This window comes from Dreissena polymorpha, chromosome 6 (assembly GCF_020536995.1).
Source record: "Dreissena polymorpha isolate Duluth1 chromosome 6, UMN_Dpol_1.0, whole genome shotgun sequence".
In the NCBI taxonomy this organism is placed as follows: domain Eukaryota; kingdom Metazoa; phylum Mollusca; class Bivalvia; order Myida; family Dreissenidae; genus Dreissena; species Dreissena polymorpha.
The window spans coordinates 35,945,027-35,962,668 of record NC_068360.1 but is presented as its reverse complement, the minus strand read 5'-3'; the positions used below and the strand labels follow the sequence as shown (position 1 = coordinate 35,962,668).

Genomic DNA, 17,642 nt, shown 5'->3' with positions numbered 1-17,642 from the left:
TAAGCATATAGTTTAAGTTTATGAAAGCAATAATTGTCTTATCAACATAGTATAAATATATATGCAATTAGAATTAACTTCAGGCTTTACAAAGACGTTTTGTTTAGTTTCTTATCTTAAAAGCACTTAAAAATGTGTCATCAAGCCAGTGTCTAATTCAATAATTTTGTGAAACATATTACTTTCTTTAAAATTTTAAAACAGTCTCAATTTAATTTGCATGTTTTTCAAACTTTATCTTTCATAATAACTATAAATTCTATTGAAAAAGAGAGCAGAAAGAAGTCTCTGCTGCATATTTACAAATGTTGTGTTATCTAACTATGTTTTTTGTACTTCCTAATAGGCTGTAACTTAAATCGCATTACTACTTTGGAGGCCACATGTTTTGTCATATCTTGATTATACTTTGTATCGTGCCAGTTGTTATCAAAAACTAGGTCAAAATGTAAAAAAACTTTGTTATCACTCTATACAAACCACATTTATAAGTAAATCTTGATTAACATTTGACATAATGTTTATCTTGACAATATCTAGGCTACGAAGTAATGCGGGTAAAATTAAAATTGGGATTAAAAACAATAGGTCAACAGATCAAATCAACGAAAAAACTTATAACGCTTTTAATTCGTAATTTGTGACTTAATTACAACGCAATTACGGCTGGAAGTTTATTCTTGACCATATCTAGGCCAAGTTTAAAATAGGTCATGTTAATTAAAAAACTAAGTTGCAAAGTCAAATAATTGATAATTGTTGTAGCATTTGAACTCAGCTCAGTACTTTAGAGCCATCATGGCACTCTTTAATGATACGATTGTAAACTTAATAGAATATGTGAATAATGCTTGTGCTCTTTTAAATTATATGTATTTTTTTTTGTTTGAAATTGTATTTTATGTTACTAGATTTCCATGGAAGACTGGACAAGATCCCCATAGAGGATGGTCACATCTGGGCTCAAGCCAGCTACAAATTGCTGTCAAAGAACGACTGGGACTCTGCATCTGCTGCCTTCCACCAGTATGAACAGTCCAAGTGCAAGCAGCCTCACCTGCCTCTTACTTTGAAGCCATTCTGCGCTATCGATAAACTTAAAGTAATACCTTGGTTGGGTGTCAACCTCATAGAAATGTTGATATGTTAATATTGGTGGGTAACATCATATAGTGGTCCTCTACTGAGTTTGTTCACATAACTCCCCCCTGAAGTCAAAAGTTGCCCAAAACCAGGGTTCTTGAGTATTATTCCTCTGAGCTACAGTTTCTCAGGTAAATGGCCAACAATCCTTTGGGTTATTTTAATATAATTGGAAAAAATGCTCCTGGGCTTGGGGCAATCAGTAGTGAAAATTTGAATGAGTGAAATGTACGTTAAGTACTGAGATGTGCATGCAACTATTGAAAATGGTACTTTATTTTCGTACCATTGTATTTTAATTGTGTAATTATTACAGGTTCGAGTTTGGGTTTCAGTATGACTATGTATCGAAAATAAGTTTTTTTGTCATTTACTTAAATTTGTAGTTATTAAACCTCATATATAATTTTTACAAACATAAATATATATATGAAATTTGAATATGCCTTGTATTCAGGAGCATTCTTCTAATGGGAAACTCTATGAATATGCTCTTTTATAATGGCAACCCTGTTCACAGGTGCATAGCTGGTGCCTGGGCCTGATTCAGTATCTATTGGAGTGTGGAGCTGACAAGAAGACACTCTCTCTGGACGATCGGGACACCTACATGCATGCTGTGATTAAAATCACGCTTGTTGTCGGTACGATCGCAACAATCATTATATGTCATTCTATGAGCCTTGTTATGAAAAAAACTGGCTAAATACATGCGCGTAAAGTGTCGTCCGCACAAGTTCATCAGGGACAGCACTTTCCGCCTACTGTGTACTTCGATTTAGAAAAGACAATCTTTCAAAGAAGAATTCATTATTAGCTGAAAGTGAAGTCCCTGATTAGAAGTGCGCCATGCTTAGACAAAAAATGGGAAAACACTTTATGCACATGTATTATAAGTCAAGTTCTTTCAAGAACAAGGTGCATTTACAGTAAAATATTGAAAAATATCAGTTAGACAAATTTTAATATTGTAGCGTATATGCCGGTTAGCTCTTGGTGGGTTTCGGCAATGACTACTTCATCAACTAGCAACAATACTAAATAAGGTACTCACATTGGCATCGACTGGAACCTCACCGAGATGACACACTTTTTTCTTTTTGGGATGACGCCCCACTCGGAAGGAGTCGTACCGTCGCACTCGTATCGTCGCTCCCGAGGAAGAACCCAAAAATTCTTCCCTCGGGACCAGTGTCCCTTGTATATGAACAATTATGCCACCCCCTCTAAGACGTACTCTGAGACGGAACGTTCTGGGGGATAATGTGATCTTGGCCTGAATCCCCGAAGTAAGGATGCTTTCCGGTCGACCATTGTTCGACCACTCTCTCGGTCAAACAAGTTAAGTTAAATACTCTCCATTAAATGTAATTACCCCCTTTGTATCATCTTACAATCATTCATGAGAACAGATGATTAATATCCAGCAACATGTCGCCTCACAACTGCCTTTGTTGTACATAGCATGGACTTATATACTCAAAACAAAATTCATATACAAACATCATCAACTCGAGTGTCCCAATAAAAGTTACTTAATAAGCCTCTAGCCTTAATATTTCTAAAACAACGTCTGGTAGTTCCTGTCCAAAACATGTAATTGTTTAAAAATGCTTGCATTTTCAACAAAACAATATGTAGCCTTTTTGTACCTGATAATTTGAATCGGATGCATTTCCTTTTAACGGGTACAGATAATATACGAATCATGTTATTAAAATGCATTACAGAAATGGCACTGACTAAATAAACAAGTCTGTCCAATAAACAGAGTTGTTATTGTTTGAATTTATAACGAATACACCTTATTGACATTAAGTTGAGGGAAACAAAACTAACAACAACAAAAACACAGAAAAAGTATTATACCGACACCCACCCATTACCAATTGAGAAGGTACATCCTCTGGCGCTTGCCACTGTGACCGTCAGCACATCCCTCATGCCGTTATCCCTGGTCATATCTGTCCGGCCTTGACGCTCAACCGCCGCCTCAGCACTTAGCATTTCCCCAGACCCCCACAATTTACTCAGATATTTCCCTGATTTCGACCACTAGAACCGCTGCTAACAGCGAGAACTTGAGGGTCCCAACCCATCAGAATTACGCCTGAAAGGTCTTCGAGCTCCACACTCACAGCTGTCAACCGAGGTAACTTTGCATCCGCATGCACTGCCTTTCCAGCAGTCACCCGGGGCATCTCTCACCGCCAGTCCCACCAGAACTTATCTTCCGGTGCTTGTGGTATCCTTTTCACCAGCAGTTCTTTTGTACATTTTTCTTAGGGCCTGACTAGTCGCCTTTCGTCGGCCTTTTTCGGCCACCACTTAGTCTGCCCTGTCAAGAGCTATTTTCTCGGCCATTTCTCCAACCGCCACCTGGTTGGCGTTTTCAGTCGCCTTGTTGGTAGCCGCCTTGGCCGGCTTCCTCCACATATTAAACCGCTGCATGCGAAACACATCCACACACATAGAATCTACACCTCAATATCACGGACGACTTCTTGCACTGTCGGAAGCGCCAACGTAACTGCGTCATGCAGGTCCTTGGCCTTCCCTCGGCCTCTCCTATCAAGGGTCAAAATATAAAGTGGCATCTCCCATATGAATTATGGCCCTTTGAGTTGCACCAAAATATCGCATCCAATTAGCATATTGACATCTGTTGGAGCTACATACAACCGCTTCTAATACCAGCAGTAACCAATCTTTAAAGGCACGGGACCAACAATGGAACCCTGCATGGAGGCGTTCCTGCCTGTCATCAGTAGCTCAATATTATGTAGCTTGGGATGGGCGCAGTTCATAGACTTGAATACCCGATATAAGATGATGCCGACATCCACTGCCTAATCAACCACTACATCACCAACTTTAACCTTCAAACAAAACTGCGAAGCTGAACCCACCTGATTGACGCGAACTACTTCCGATGTTCTTGGCTGCTCAGCCGCCTCGGTCACTGACAGTGGTATCACCTCATTTTTGATAACGGACTTTCAAGACAAACTTGCCGGGAATGTTCCAAACCAACACACTTTACGCACAATATGTCCCACCTCGATACCTTAGGATACTCCTAACATTTGGAACCATATCTATCTCGCTTGGATAGTGGAAATTTGAATTGTGTTACCCATGGTTTCGCATGTTCCCTGGCCCCCCTTTGTAAGCATTTTGGCCGTGGCCGCTTTGGGAGACATTTTAGTTTCGGTGCGCCGTCTCCCAAACCCTCTGAATACTCTGACATTGGTTATACCCATTGTACCCTCGGCTCTGGGTGCCTCCTTGATAGAAACCTTCGGCCACATACATGCCATAAAATCCTTCAACTGAACCGGTTGCCTGACGCAGGGTTCAGTGCGTTGACTCCCGCAAGAGCTGGACAATCGCTCCACAGCATCTTGTAGTTTTTCTACCACCTGGGTCAATTTGTCGACCGCCGACCCACTTACCCCATCTTAAGTGTGTTTCTTGATCACTGCTTTAATTCAGCTTGTCGTCTTTCTTAACCTTTTGGTCATCCTTTAGCGCGGAGGCTCAAGTCGGCTGGGGTAGGAATCTGCAAGCTCACATGCTTGCCTGCCTCATTGTCAAGCAAGCCCTGACAGAACCTCTCAACTGTCTGCTCAGTGGCGTAAGCATATGGTAGATCACGAATTGCCTTGGTTGCCATCGAAAATCGAAAGAACCCTATCAGACCAATCGTCTTGGGACTCGTATTTTTCCTGAAAACGACCCTGCGCGGTGACAGGAAGGTCTTTTTCGTCAAAGCGCTCCTGCAGCCGCATAAGCTGGGCGTGACATACCGTCCCCCTCCTTTTGGTCAGTACCGCATAAAAATTTACTGCTTTACCCGTCAAACACCATCACAAGCAAACATCGTATTCTGCGTCAGACAAATCTTGCACTCTGACGAAACGCTCAAAATTGCTCCTTAATACTAACCCCAATTGCTCCGCATATCATTGTGGGCTCTTTGGCAACCTGGTCAGAATATCCCGACCCATCTGGATCTGGAGATAAATCTGCGAATGAGGGTTACTGGGTACCGAAAAAGTGCTATAGACAGGAGGGTTATTAAGACAGTAAGATTGCTAGGGCTGGACCGTTATTCAGGACATAAATATAAGACAGGAATATTGCTATCGGCTAAGGAGGGGACATTGGAAATGGTAAACTATGCAGAACAGGACCATTTGATCAGCGTTGAGGTTGTGTAGACTCCTTTGAAGTTTCACTGGAAAGCACCGGCACGCCATAACCATCTGAAGCGCGCCGTTGTATTAAATATAAAGGGGCTGTAGAAGGGGCCTCAGAGGTAATGGAATCATGACTATGCTTCTTTAATCATATCGCCCTTCTGGCCCTCTCCTGAAGGAAGCAAACCTTATGACTGGGGCGTGGCAGGGAGACATGATTCCACATGGGCCATATAATCATAAAATGGTTTTGGCATGCTTTTCATGACAAACAACAGAGCCCGGCTGTTCCCGACGCTTGGGGTAAAATGGTTTCATACACATGGGCAAAGGTTTACTACATTTCACTTGGAGCTCCTACCAGCGAGCAGTGATATTTGCCTCCAACTTGGATATCTAGGCGGCCAGCTTGGCCTTTACCTGGTCCTGCGTTCCTATGTGAGGTATAGTTTGCTAAAATCCTCGAGTCTGGGTGCTGACCTACCCCTTGTCTCCTTCTTAATATTTTCGTCATTATCACTGGCTTGAGCTTCACCTTCCAGCCTCGAAAAATCTGAAAAGTCCATCTCTTAGGGGCTGTCTACTTAATACTTCTAGGATGTCAGGGCCTAATTTACACAGGCTTTACCTGAGATCCACAATGGCCGCTGTAACATAATCAGTAGCACAATGACGTACACAGGTCCATTTCAGTTTTATTGCGATGTGTTTTATTCATTATGAACACAAATGCTCTCCAATGTTGGTAATGCACAGGATCTAAACAAAATCAAAGCAAGGCCTCAAGACCTTGCTCACAACAACAAGTAAGTGTGACCTATCTGGTCCGTTGTCTAGCGCGGACTGACCTCCTTATTGAAGTGAATATTAAAATCTTACAAACATGGCCATTTAAAATTTTGATTGGTCAATATAACTCCGCCTTCGTTCTTGCTAATTGTTGATTTGCCGAATCGCTAATGTATCGATCAAATGGCTTGGTAGGAAACATGCAAAGCAAAATTATCACGTTCGACCAGTTTAACGGATGTTTTCATGGCCGATCTCGATTTCAATTAAACTGCACTTTAATAAGCATTTTTTTAATTCTTTTACAAATTATATCTGCGATGGCATCCGTTATGTATACAGACTTAAGGAAAATGTTGGCCTACAAGTCCAATTACTCGTCTCAAGCGCATTAACAATGTACATTAAGGTAAGACTGTTTTGCGTTTTCTTTTTAAATTTTAAGCGAAATTCTTTTATTTTATATATTCGATTACATACTTTATTATTAAATATATGTAAATAAGTTCAAGAATCCTTTTTATACAACTATGGCTGTTGTGATGAAATATTTATAAATAATTTTCTAAAATGCAATTGTTTTTTTGTAAACAACGATGCCCATAAGTATGCGTTAGGTTACACCCCAACGGATGTGTGATCCACACTGGAAATAGCCTTAAGTACTTCGGGAGCGTCAACATAACCCGAATTAATTGTGGCGTTGGTGAGTTCTAGAACTAGCCATACCGTAAAAACAACCCACTACTGACACCATTTAAGTGTTTGTACCGGTTAGCTCTTCGTGGATTTCTACTACAACTACTGCAACAACTAGCAAAGACACTAAATAAGGTACGCATATTGGCATCGAATGGAAACCTCATCAGGATGGAACAAATCGGCATTCTTGAGGGAAACATACTTCAGCTGTCGTCGGCAACATGACACCAATTGGTACTAATTCTCCTGGGGAAACACGTCCACACACATAGTTTAATCTTCCAGGGAAATTCACACAATCAAAACTCAACTGATCTTCCTGGCTATCACTAATTCATAGCAACACATCCACACACGTCCACAGCCAGGGCAAGAAGAGATCTTCAGAACGCGCGTTCTTAGTGAGCACCATCCAGGTTCCTTCTGTTTTTTTGCTAGTTAACCATAATGTGACATGAGCGTTTCGTTGACTGGTCATCGGCACTACATTATAATTTTCACTTATTTGGAATACTGTCATATTTAAAAAAAGTGGTTCTTTTGACTTATTATTATCACAAGATATTATTTTTATTTTCTCTGTTGATCTTCAAATCATTAAAAAAAATATAGTCTCATTGCGTAAAATATTGTATTCAATTCATTGTATAGAGTGATGACATTCTTTATGTTTGGCCAAGAACGACAGCTAGCCTACACTGTTTGTACAGGATATTGCATATGACATATAGTAAAAAACTATGGACGATTATGTTGTTTAAATAGTAGTTTTAATGTTTTTGTAACATCTTAATATATTAAATTCTTACCAAAATTAGTTTCAAATATGAAATCCATGTACAGGTAAGTCAACGGAGCTGCTGAAGTACCTTTTGAAGCGTTATTGTTGCCCGGGTTACTCTGACCAGCACAAAGTTGACCGGAGTGGCAACACGGTGCTTCATACAGCCACGCAGCAGAGGAACGCAGGCAAGAAGATGAGGTAAATAAGAAGTGGCACCATATTCAATTAATATGACATACATGGTATTTTATAATATTACTAAATTTTGTAAAAAAGAAAGAACATAATGAGTGGGATTGTTTTTTGTGGATAATTTGTATTTTCTGTGTTGTGCTATTGAAATAACTGTCGTTGTAATTATGTGTTAATACTGCAGTCTTTATTCCTTGATTTGATAAGACATGTAACAAAGCTTTAGCTACTGCCACTAGAACCTTTTTCTGAAATTTCCTCACTACAACATTTACCCTCGTTCGTTGCATTATCACTTTTTTTGAGTAAACAGATTGAAACATTAATATCCAACGTAATCAACGCATACATCCTGCATCTTTTATGCAATCTATATAAATTCAGTTTTTACGCAAATGGGAGTACATGCTACTGTGTACTAAACCGACACTTGACTTTTCCTGTAAAATGCTTATTAGCTAAAGCTGTATCAAGATCGTTTACTTTGGTCTGGTAGAAAAGTGAATTGGCTTTGTGGCTTCAAAAACGTGTATATGGTCATTCAGTCCCACTAATCCGCTAATCATAACAATTTCCTAGTTAATTGGCATGCACCAAGAAGGGCCAGTAACTATCGCCTATAACAAATGAGTAGTTAATTGGCATGCGACAAACAGGAGCAACCTTTTGCAAGTGACCCCCTCTTCCCACCATGATTCATCACAAATATGTATATAAAAAATAACGCGGAAAATGACAGACGCAAATTCTGTTTCGTTGTGTTTTCAAAATTCGAAAATGGCGAATTTATGTGTCGACGAAACAGTCATATTTTGAAAAATACATACTTTCAGGATCACACAAATAAATGGTTTCACAGTATTTGATCTTTTCAGACAAGATGTCATTGAGATGTTGTTGAAGAGGAAAGTTGACCCAAGTGCATGTAACCAATCTGATAAGGTGGCACTGGATTACCTCCCCTCAGGAGAATATCAGAGCAGGGAGTTGCTTCGCATGGCCATGTTTAACAAAGGTAACACTCGAAAGCTTTGGAATAATGTACGACTTGTACAATTACCAGTTAATTGCTTTCTCTCATGATTTAAATTTGGCTGATCATATTTATCTGAATAATTTCTCCAGACAAAACACTGCAATTAGTGCTATCAAAGTTTTGCAAATCTTCTGTATTTAAGTTGCCTCCAATCGCTTGACCGAACAATGTTTATAGAAAAATGTTTTTTCTTAAATTCAATGTTTCCCAAGCAAAAATCAACTGCTAGTTAAAAATGAGCTGAATCATTTGAAAATGCGTCTAATGTCATATGCAGCAACTGTAACTCCCAACACTGGTCAGGAGATGCCATGACCAATGCTATTTAGCCACTCAAGGTTTCCTAGGATGGTCTGGATCTGCGCTGGCTGAATGTTTCATAAGATCCATTTTCGAATGGCAGGGCTAAAGTACAATAATTATTTGTTGAAAAGGGAAACTCGCAAGCACAGTTGGAGACAATACAGAGAGCAATGAAAGTACCACGGCATCAGAGTCTGCTGAGGTGAAACAACACAAACAGAAACCCCGTCGCAAGGACCCCTGTAACCTCTGTGAAGACCTTTATCAGCAGGCTGCTGTCATAGTATGTGTCTGCATATTGCTTAATGTAACTTGTACTTCGTAAGCTTTTTTTTAAAATGGAACGATAAGGGGTACAACAAATAATGGAGTATGTTTATTCTGAATATTAAATATATCACGTTTTCTCATTAATAAAAACTGAAGATAACGATAATAGAAACAAATTACGTAGCCTTTTAATTAAATATGTATTTTTATTATTTCCGACCAATCTCACAATTCTAACCAGCCCATGATTTTATTGAGGCTATGTTGGAAAAAAAAACATGCGCCCCAATAAGGAATATAATTTGACAAAAACTGGCTTAAAACTGCTTTCTAAACAAACTCTTGGCTACCTGAATTTAAGTGGCAAAATAATAACCCACAACAAATAGGAAATAACTAGCCGAAATAGGTATAAACAATCATGTAAAAATTGGTTAAATACAGCTGTACTATTGCAAGGGAGACTACTATTGTTACATTTGTGAAGTTTTAGCAAGTAGTGATACATTAACCTTTTACCAAATCAACCCTTAGATAATGTCCATGTAAGAAGTAAATATTTGAAAAGTGAATCTATATGGCCATGATCTGTAAAAAAGGGGTTTAATGACAACATTTTCGAATTTTACTTTTTACTTATTATATTTTATTCATTTTTTGTAAATGATCTATCCGAAAACCTTGTGTGGATATCTCGTATACTTTGTTAGTTATGCCGTATTTTGTAAATACACTATAATTTGTAAACGTCAATTAGTTTCTGCGCATTAACGTTACGGACTTTACAGCAGTAAGACGACGTTATTACTTCGTTTGACAATTTGCGATTAAATGAATAAAATTAATAATCAACAGAAACAGCATTGTATATATATATCAATTTCTTATTAACTCATCTAATATTTCAAACCTTAAACAAAACACAGCTATAGTGCAAAGAAACATGAACTCTAATCCCTTTCCGGGGCAGGACATGTTTTGTCTTGAAAGGACAAACGCACATATGGACGAACTACTTTGAACAAGTATAATTGTCTCTCCAACGATATTCCGCCGGATTGCATTACATTTGGCAGCTATCACCAAATGTGTAACCAGAGTCACAAAGCATTTTGAGCTGTATCTCGTCCTCATCGCAGCCTCGCCTCACCGCCTCGATGTCTGATGTGGATGAGGAATATCTGAAGTACTAAGTGATACTTACCGCAATATCAATTAACATGTAATTTGTTGTTTTGAAAAGCATTAAATGTATGTGCATATTATCAACTAAATACTATACCTAGTGTTCTCCTATTACAAATAATTGATTTGAATATAATTAAACAAAATAGATGTTCATTTTTGTGCAAAAAAAAATGCGAACATATTTTTTTTGGAAAGTTGGTCATTAGTCGAAATAACTGCATCACACTACCTTTTTCCACGGAACGGAAGAATCACTGGTCCAAGGAAGACCTTCCAGTTCAGGAACATCGTTAATTAACCAAAAAAACTGAGTCCCATGTGGTTTCAATTATTGTATCGTTATATATTTTACTGAGCGAGTCTCATGTGTTATCGATAATTGTATCGTTATATATGTATGCCCCCTTCGAAGAAGAGGGGGTATATTGTTTTGGACATGCGGTCCGTCCGTCCGTCCGTCCGTCGGTCCGTCCGTTTGTCCACCAGATTGTTTCCGGATGATCACTCAAGAACGCTTAGGCGTATGATCATGAAACTTCATAGGTACATTAATCATGACTGGCAGATGACCCCTATTGATTTTCAGGTCAATAGGTCAAAGGTCAAGGTCACAGTTACTCGAAAAAGTAAAATGGTTTCCGGATGATAACTCAAAAATGCTTAGGCCTAGGATCATGAAACTTCATAGGTATATTGATCAAGACTGGCAGATGACCCCTATTGAAATCGAAATTACTACACAACTACAGGGATAAGGTACATGTCACGTCTCTCTATTACTTAAATTTACAGTGATATCATAAAGCATTTATATAAGAAGCCTGGTGTTGTATACGCTGAGTATTTCACAATAATTTTAACCTATGCTGTGTTGATAATCAACATGTGTTCACTGAGGCTTCAACCTAACAAATGGTCTATTACATATTGAAACAAAGCTTGAACATATTAAAAAAAACATAAATTGCAAAGTTTATTTGATTTGCATGACTAATTCAACATAGACACGCGGTGATGTTGCATTTAAAATACGAGGAATACATATCAAATTGTAGGACGTTAAATAGAAACAAAATGGCGATACAAAAAATCCATTGACTGGTCAGTAAATAAAACTACACTGTGCATAAATAATTGTAAGTGATTGGTTGAATAATTTTTGACAACAAACATATCTTATCTCAATTTTGCTATCCATGGCTTTTTCGAGAACAAAACACTTTTTGGAAGTTTAACGCTTCAAAGTACATAAACGCAATTCGGAAAGCATGGTACTTAAATCCCAATTTATATGACATCACTTTATAAGCAATTTTCTCCACGTCATTTCAATGTCATTAAACCCCTTTTGTCAAAACAGGGCTCCTTTATATAGCTATAGACAAGACCATATAATCTGGGATTTATTAACATATAGATCGTATTCAATTAACGAACATTGACTCATTCTTGAATGCAATCAAATGCAGCTGGGTTAAAAGATACCTAGATAATACCAATACGAGTAAATGGAAATTATTCTACCAGAAAATCCTAAAAAAATATGGTGACTCCTTAATCTTTGAATGTAACATCAGCAATACTATCTTACATGACATTGCAAACGAAAACATATTTCTATCTGATGTTCTATCAGCGTGGAGTGATGTCACTCATAACTTAGAAACCCAAACTAGCAGTAAAACAATTCTATGGAACAATAAAGACATAACTTCAAACAATAAGACGCTTTTCTATAAAGACTGGTTTGAACGAAGCATTAAATATGTCGACCAATTATATGACTACAGAATTAAGGATTTCTACTCTTTTGATAATATATGCTACATATACGGAATACCTTCAAATAATTTTCTGAAGTACTACACACTAATCAAAAGTATACCCATACATATTAAATCTGAAATCAATACAAATAATACACCATGTACTCAAACAACATTTGTAGAAAACATACTTGGAAGAAAAAACAAAACAAATAAAATATTTTACACACTACAAATTAAAAACCCTACAGAAAACTCCAAAATCCAAAATAAATGGCAAGTCCTTTTTGAAGAAAATGAACTTAATTGGAAACACATATTTACCATGCCATATAAAGCAACTATTGAAAGCACACTGAGAAATTTTCAATATAAATACATCCATAGAATTATAGCTACAAATAAATATCTCTTTAAATGCAAATTATCTAACTCAAATCTGTGTGACTTCTGCTTTGAAAACATTGAAACTATAGAACATCTTTTTTGGGAGTGCAAACACATCCAGCCTATTTGGAATCAATTAATATCTTTTCTTGAACAACAACAACTTAACGTTAAACTATCTTTCTTAAATGTAAGTTTCGGAATTAACTCATTGAAATCAATAGACTGTAATAATATTGTGAATTTTATGGTTATATTGATGAAATATTTTATCTTAAACATGAAGTACAAAAAACAAGTACCAAATTTTAATTGCTTTGTCCATAGTCTTAAACTAAAAATCCAGATTGAGAAAGAAATAGCCCTCAGTAATGACACATTACAAATCTTTGAACAAAAATGGAATCGGATTAAATTCTCATAATGTTTTGTCCACTTATATACATTTTACCCTAATGTTAGTTTATCTCTCTAAAATAGTTTTGTTTATTTATTTTTTTTAATTTTTATTTTTTAATCTGACAAGATCATTGTGAATATAAAACAAAAAACACAAGTCCAGTATGCTTTCTTCCGACTTTATACAACTCATCATTTTTCATAACTATTACTCTGTTGTGCTTTTCTTTTCTCTCTAAAAAAAAATAAATATATATTAGCATATCTTGTAAAACATGTCTGAACTTTATTGCTTTGTATATCACTATATTGTATGATCATATACATGTTTACATTGTATGTATGATATTGAATAAAAAATAAAAAAAACATATAGATCGTTATATAATTATAGAAAAAGCCATTAAATGGCTTTGGAACGCTCGTCAGATTAAACACTGTTCAGTTACCAGTTTTAAAAAGATCTTAAATTAGAACAATATGATATTCACGCAGCTTCAGAAAGAGGTGATTGAAGGTTTCGACAAACTTACAAAGATTTTAGCTGAAGAACATTCCAGTTCTCGTCACGAGGGTATTGTGAGCAGAACAGTTTCCCTCGTCGTTCAGACCTTGTCTAAGATGCAAAACCTGGGTAAGCTTCTCATAGGCATCAATCTGTAAGCCAACTCTTTATATTTTGTGCCAAAAAGTGATATTAAGAATTACTTTATTCATCGCAACATTAAGTTACAACCTTAAAGAATGAGTATAAAATATTCTATATGAAGAACAGTTTCAAATGGATCAGATAGACTTAATCGACTGCTGTAAGACAAGTTCTCAATATGAGAAGGTTTCACACATATGATTTGGTTCTCTTTCTAGAGCACATTAACAGCCTGCTGTGTATCCCTATAGACTATATCATTATTATTGTGGAGCGACTGGCTATGGGTGATCACTGGAGACAGCTTGACATGCTGGTCAGGAAATACAGGAACACTCTTGGCAAGGATAAACTCAAAGGTGTGTCAATATCTGTAGACAATTATGGTAAAGATAGAATTTATGTAAATATATGTATACTGCTATTGCAATTATTAACTCCACTGTGTGACTATATGTAAACTGGTATGGACAGTATAGACTTAATTGTGTAGGCCTAAATGTAGATAGAATATTAAGCAAAGATAAACTTATATGTATGTAAACTATTGTGGCAGAGATCAACACAATGATGTATGTTAACTGTGTTGAAAAATATATACACCAGATAAACGCAAATGTGTGTGAATGGGTGTAAACTTTTTTTTAAAGATAAACATAATGGTGTGTGGAATTATGCAGACTGTTATTGAAAAGATAAATATATGTCTTAATATATCATGTGGAGGTTTTCTATCACAGTCATAATATGCATGCCTTGTTAATTGATTTTACTTAACAACGTTAAACAACTTTTCAATCTGGATTTCGGTTGATAAGACTTTAAGGTTGATAATTTGTAGGAACTGACTTGTATACTTCTTTAGTTGGAATTAAGAACACAAATTATTGTAAAGCCATTTTAAATATAAATATAGTTCCTTTAGACTTTACACACTGGTTTTGGTTACATCTAATTATTTTCCCCATTTCAGCCTTTGCAACCAACATGACTGTAGTGCGAGTCATTAATGAGCCGTCACTGGCAAAAAATGAAGATCTGAAGCTTCAGATTGTGCTTAATCTTCTCAACAGCAATGCGTCATTTGGGAGTGATGGTAACCAGTTTATTAAACCTTTAGTAGCTCACCTAGACACGAAGTACTTTTTGTGAGCTATTGTTGTCAGTCTGTGTCCATTGTTGTTTGTATTGCAGAATGTGTCGTAAATTTCTAGCTTGTTACCTCTGTGTGGTCATACAATATTGATGAAACTTGTTCAGAATGCTTATTCGCACTTCTTTATGTTGACAATATTTTGGCAAAGTTCGAATCTGGGTCACTTTCATAAAAAACTAGGTCACGGATCAGATATAAAAACCTTGTCACCAATCCAGAGTTCACATTTTCCATCCATTCTTGATGGAATTTTATCTGAAAGATTATCTTCACTATATCTAGGTCGTGTTTGATCTGGGTCACGTGCGTTTAAAACCTAGGTAACCAGATCAGATCTTAGAAAACCTTATCACTATTGAAACAACAGTGATGCCTCAATCTTGATGAATTTTATCAGAATGTTAATCTGGACAGTATATAGTCCGAGTTTGAATCACCACACGGAAAAGTTGGTCACCATGTTTTACTCTTACATATACCGTGTTACCACTGTAGTAGAAACATATATGACTCAGTTTTGATGAAACGTATAAAAATACTTGGTCATGTTTGAATTTGGGTAAACAGTTGTAAAGACTAGTTCAGGTCTTCCAAAGATGCTTCTTGAACTAAGGTGTTTCATGACCATCATGACCCTTTTGTCTATATTATCTTTTGTCAAGAAATAAAGTCTTATTTATTGTGGTAACGGATGTGAAGCTCTTTATACTTTTAAAGATATTGATGCATCTTTTTAGAGGATTAAGTGATCCAATTATTGAACAGTATCTTTATTTATCACATGCTATACCCTGTAATACAATCATTACAATTTTTTTTATATTACACATGTGTAATACAACACTGTTAAGCGTTTTCATTGGCTTAGTTTTCGTTTAATGACCAATCGCATTTTGTTATTTTACTGAAATGACGTTGCAACGTCCAATTACGTCACGAAATGTAAACAACATTCGGGATTTATCATTATGTTTGCGTAATTTTTTATTTAATTTGCTCATTTAAAAGCATGTGATAAAAAAGATCTGACACTCGTTGTCAGATCATAACATATTTTATTAAACTCGTCCAGGAAATTCGTTGGTAAGCTCGCCAAAGGCTCGCTTACTAACACAATTCCTGATCTCGTTTAACAAAATATGGTATGATATGACAACTAGTGCCAGATCCTATATATATGCCTTAACATCCTTTATACTAGCAATTAATTCGTATATGTTTAATATTTTAAACCTTATGTAAAACAATCATGGAATTTCTCATAAAATGATTAATCAGAAATTATAGTCGAACCCTGGGTGGGCCACCTTCATATAGTGAATGCCTGAGCTTAAATATAATTTCTATATCCTCCCATTTGCAATATTTGTTTATGATTACTTTAGTTACCGGCCTTGATCCGCGATACATGGTCAAACAAGTTTTCATAATAATAATCCCGCAAATGAAGTTTGTGCTGAGATGTGCTGCCTGTTGATCTGTTGGTTGGTCGGTTATTTTGTCATGGTGCACATGTGTACTTTGTGTTGCGATGTAGAGTCCCTCAATTTTAAACTATTTGCGGGCCCCTTGTTATTGCAAACAAAAAAACCCTTAAAACCAGAGTTCATATACTGTAAAAAGACACTGTCAAAATATTAGTTTGTACGAAATGTTGATGTATTGTATCCTGACGCTCAATAATTCAGGTGGACAGTTGGCCATGAAGTATGCTGTGGCCGCTGAGCACTATCGTGTTCTGTATGAGCTCATTAAGCGTGGGGCTGATACACGCGCTTTGTCAGTAAGTCCCGGAGATACGCCCATGCATGCTGCTGTTCAGATAGCCCTAGGAAAGGACAAAAGTAAGCCTTAGAACTATAGATTGGCGACATTAACCCGAGCTTGTCAAGTGTATACAGTATGCTCTTAACCATGGGTCGGAATTCAAAGTTTGTATTTTGTGTGTTCAAGACTCAAGAGTTTAACTGAAATTCAAACATTTTTTCTTCGATCATTTACACATCAATTATCAGTATATTTTCATAGAAAATTGTTCGTTAAAAGTTAGTAATATTTTATTAAATTTATATTTTAAATAGAGTGAGGTTACTCACTTTCATACCTCAGTTTCATGCACAAATGTTTGTATTCAAAATCTTATATTTCTATTATTTCTTGCTGTTTAAACATCAGGAATTTTGACAACCATAAAATTGAATAAGAACAAAATAAAATAAAACAAGTCTTAGAATGTAATTGTTAGAATCTAAGCAAGTACAAAGTCGTGAAACTTTAGCTGTACCTGTAGGGGTACCTTTTCTATGCAGAATGTATATTATTGACAAGTGGTTAATCAGTCTTACACATTGCTAGACTTTGCACAAAAATACACATTAGACACATACAATATAATTGAGATAACAACATCGGAACGTTTAATGCAAATATTTGAGATTAAACCCCTGAATTCAAAATAGAACATTGAAAGGCTAACCGACGCCCTCCAGGAACTTTATTGAATACAAATGATGGAAATACTGTCAAGTTATTAAACATAATTTGTATGAAATTTCGTGTTTAAAAATAGACTGGTGAACAGGTACATTTGAGGAATTTGCGTCTGTTTTTTTCCGATGTGTGTTAAATTAAATAAGCAAACCCACGAAATCAAAGAATATTAATGTTCCTCGATTA

At 36.4% G+C, this 17,642-nt stretch overlaps 1 protein-coding gene across 3 annotated transcripts in view; it reads left to right on the top strand.

The window, feature by feature from the left end:
* LOC127833548 (TPR and ankyrin repeat-containing protein 1-like) overlaps positions 1 to 17,642 on the top strand; it is a 139,827-nt gene that overhangs the window by 63,593 nt on the left and 58,592 nt on the right. For all 3 annotated transcript variants that reach the window (XM_052358855.1, XM_052358856.1, XM_052358857.1), the window contains exons 18-26: positions 912 to 1,102; positions 1,664 to 1,787; positions 7,680 to 7,818; positions 8,688 to 8,827; positions 9,283 to 9,434; positions 13,657 to 13,795; positions 14,029 to 14,169; positions 14,784 to 14,906; positions 16,655 to 16,810. In XM_052358855.1, the coding sequence (XP_052214815.1) occupies positions 912 to 1,102; positions 1,664 to 1,787; positions 7,680 to 7,818; positions 8,688 to 8,827; positions 9,283 to 9,434; positions 13,657 to 13,795; positions 14,029 to 14,169; positions 14,784 to 14,906; positions 16,655 to 16,810 (1,305 nt within the window). The remainder of the gene's footprint in view (positions 1 to 911; positions 1,103 to 1,663; positions 1,788 to 7,679; positions 7,819 to 8,687; positions 8,828 to 9,282; positions 9,435 to 13,656; positions 13,796 to 14,028; positions 14,170 to 14,783; positions 14,907 to 16,654; positions 16,811 to 17,642) is intronic.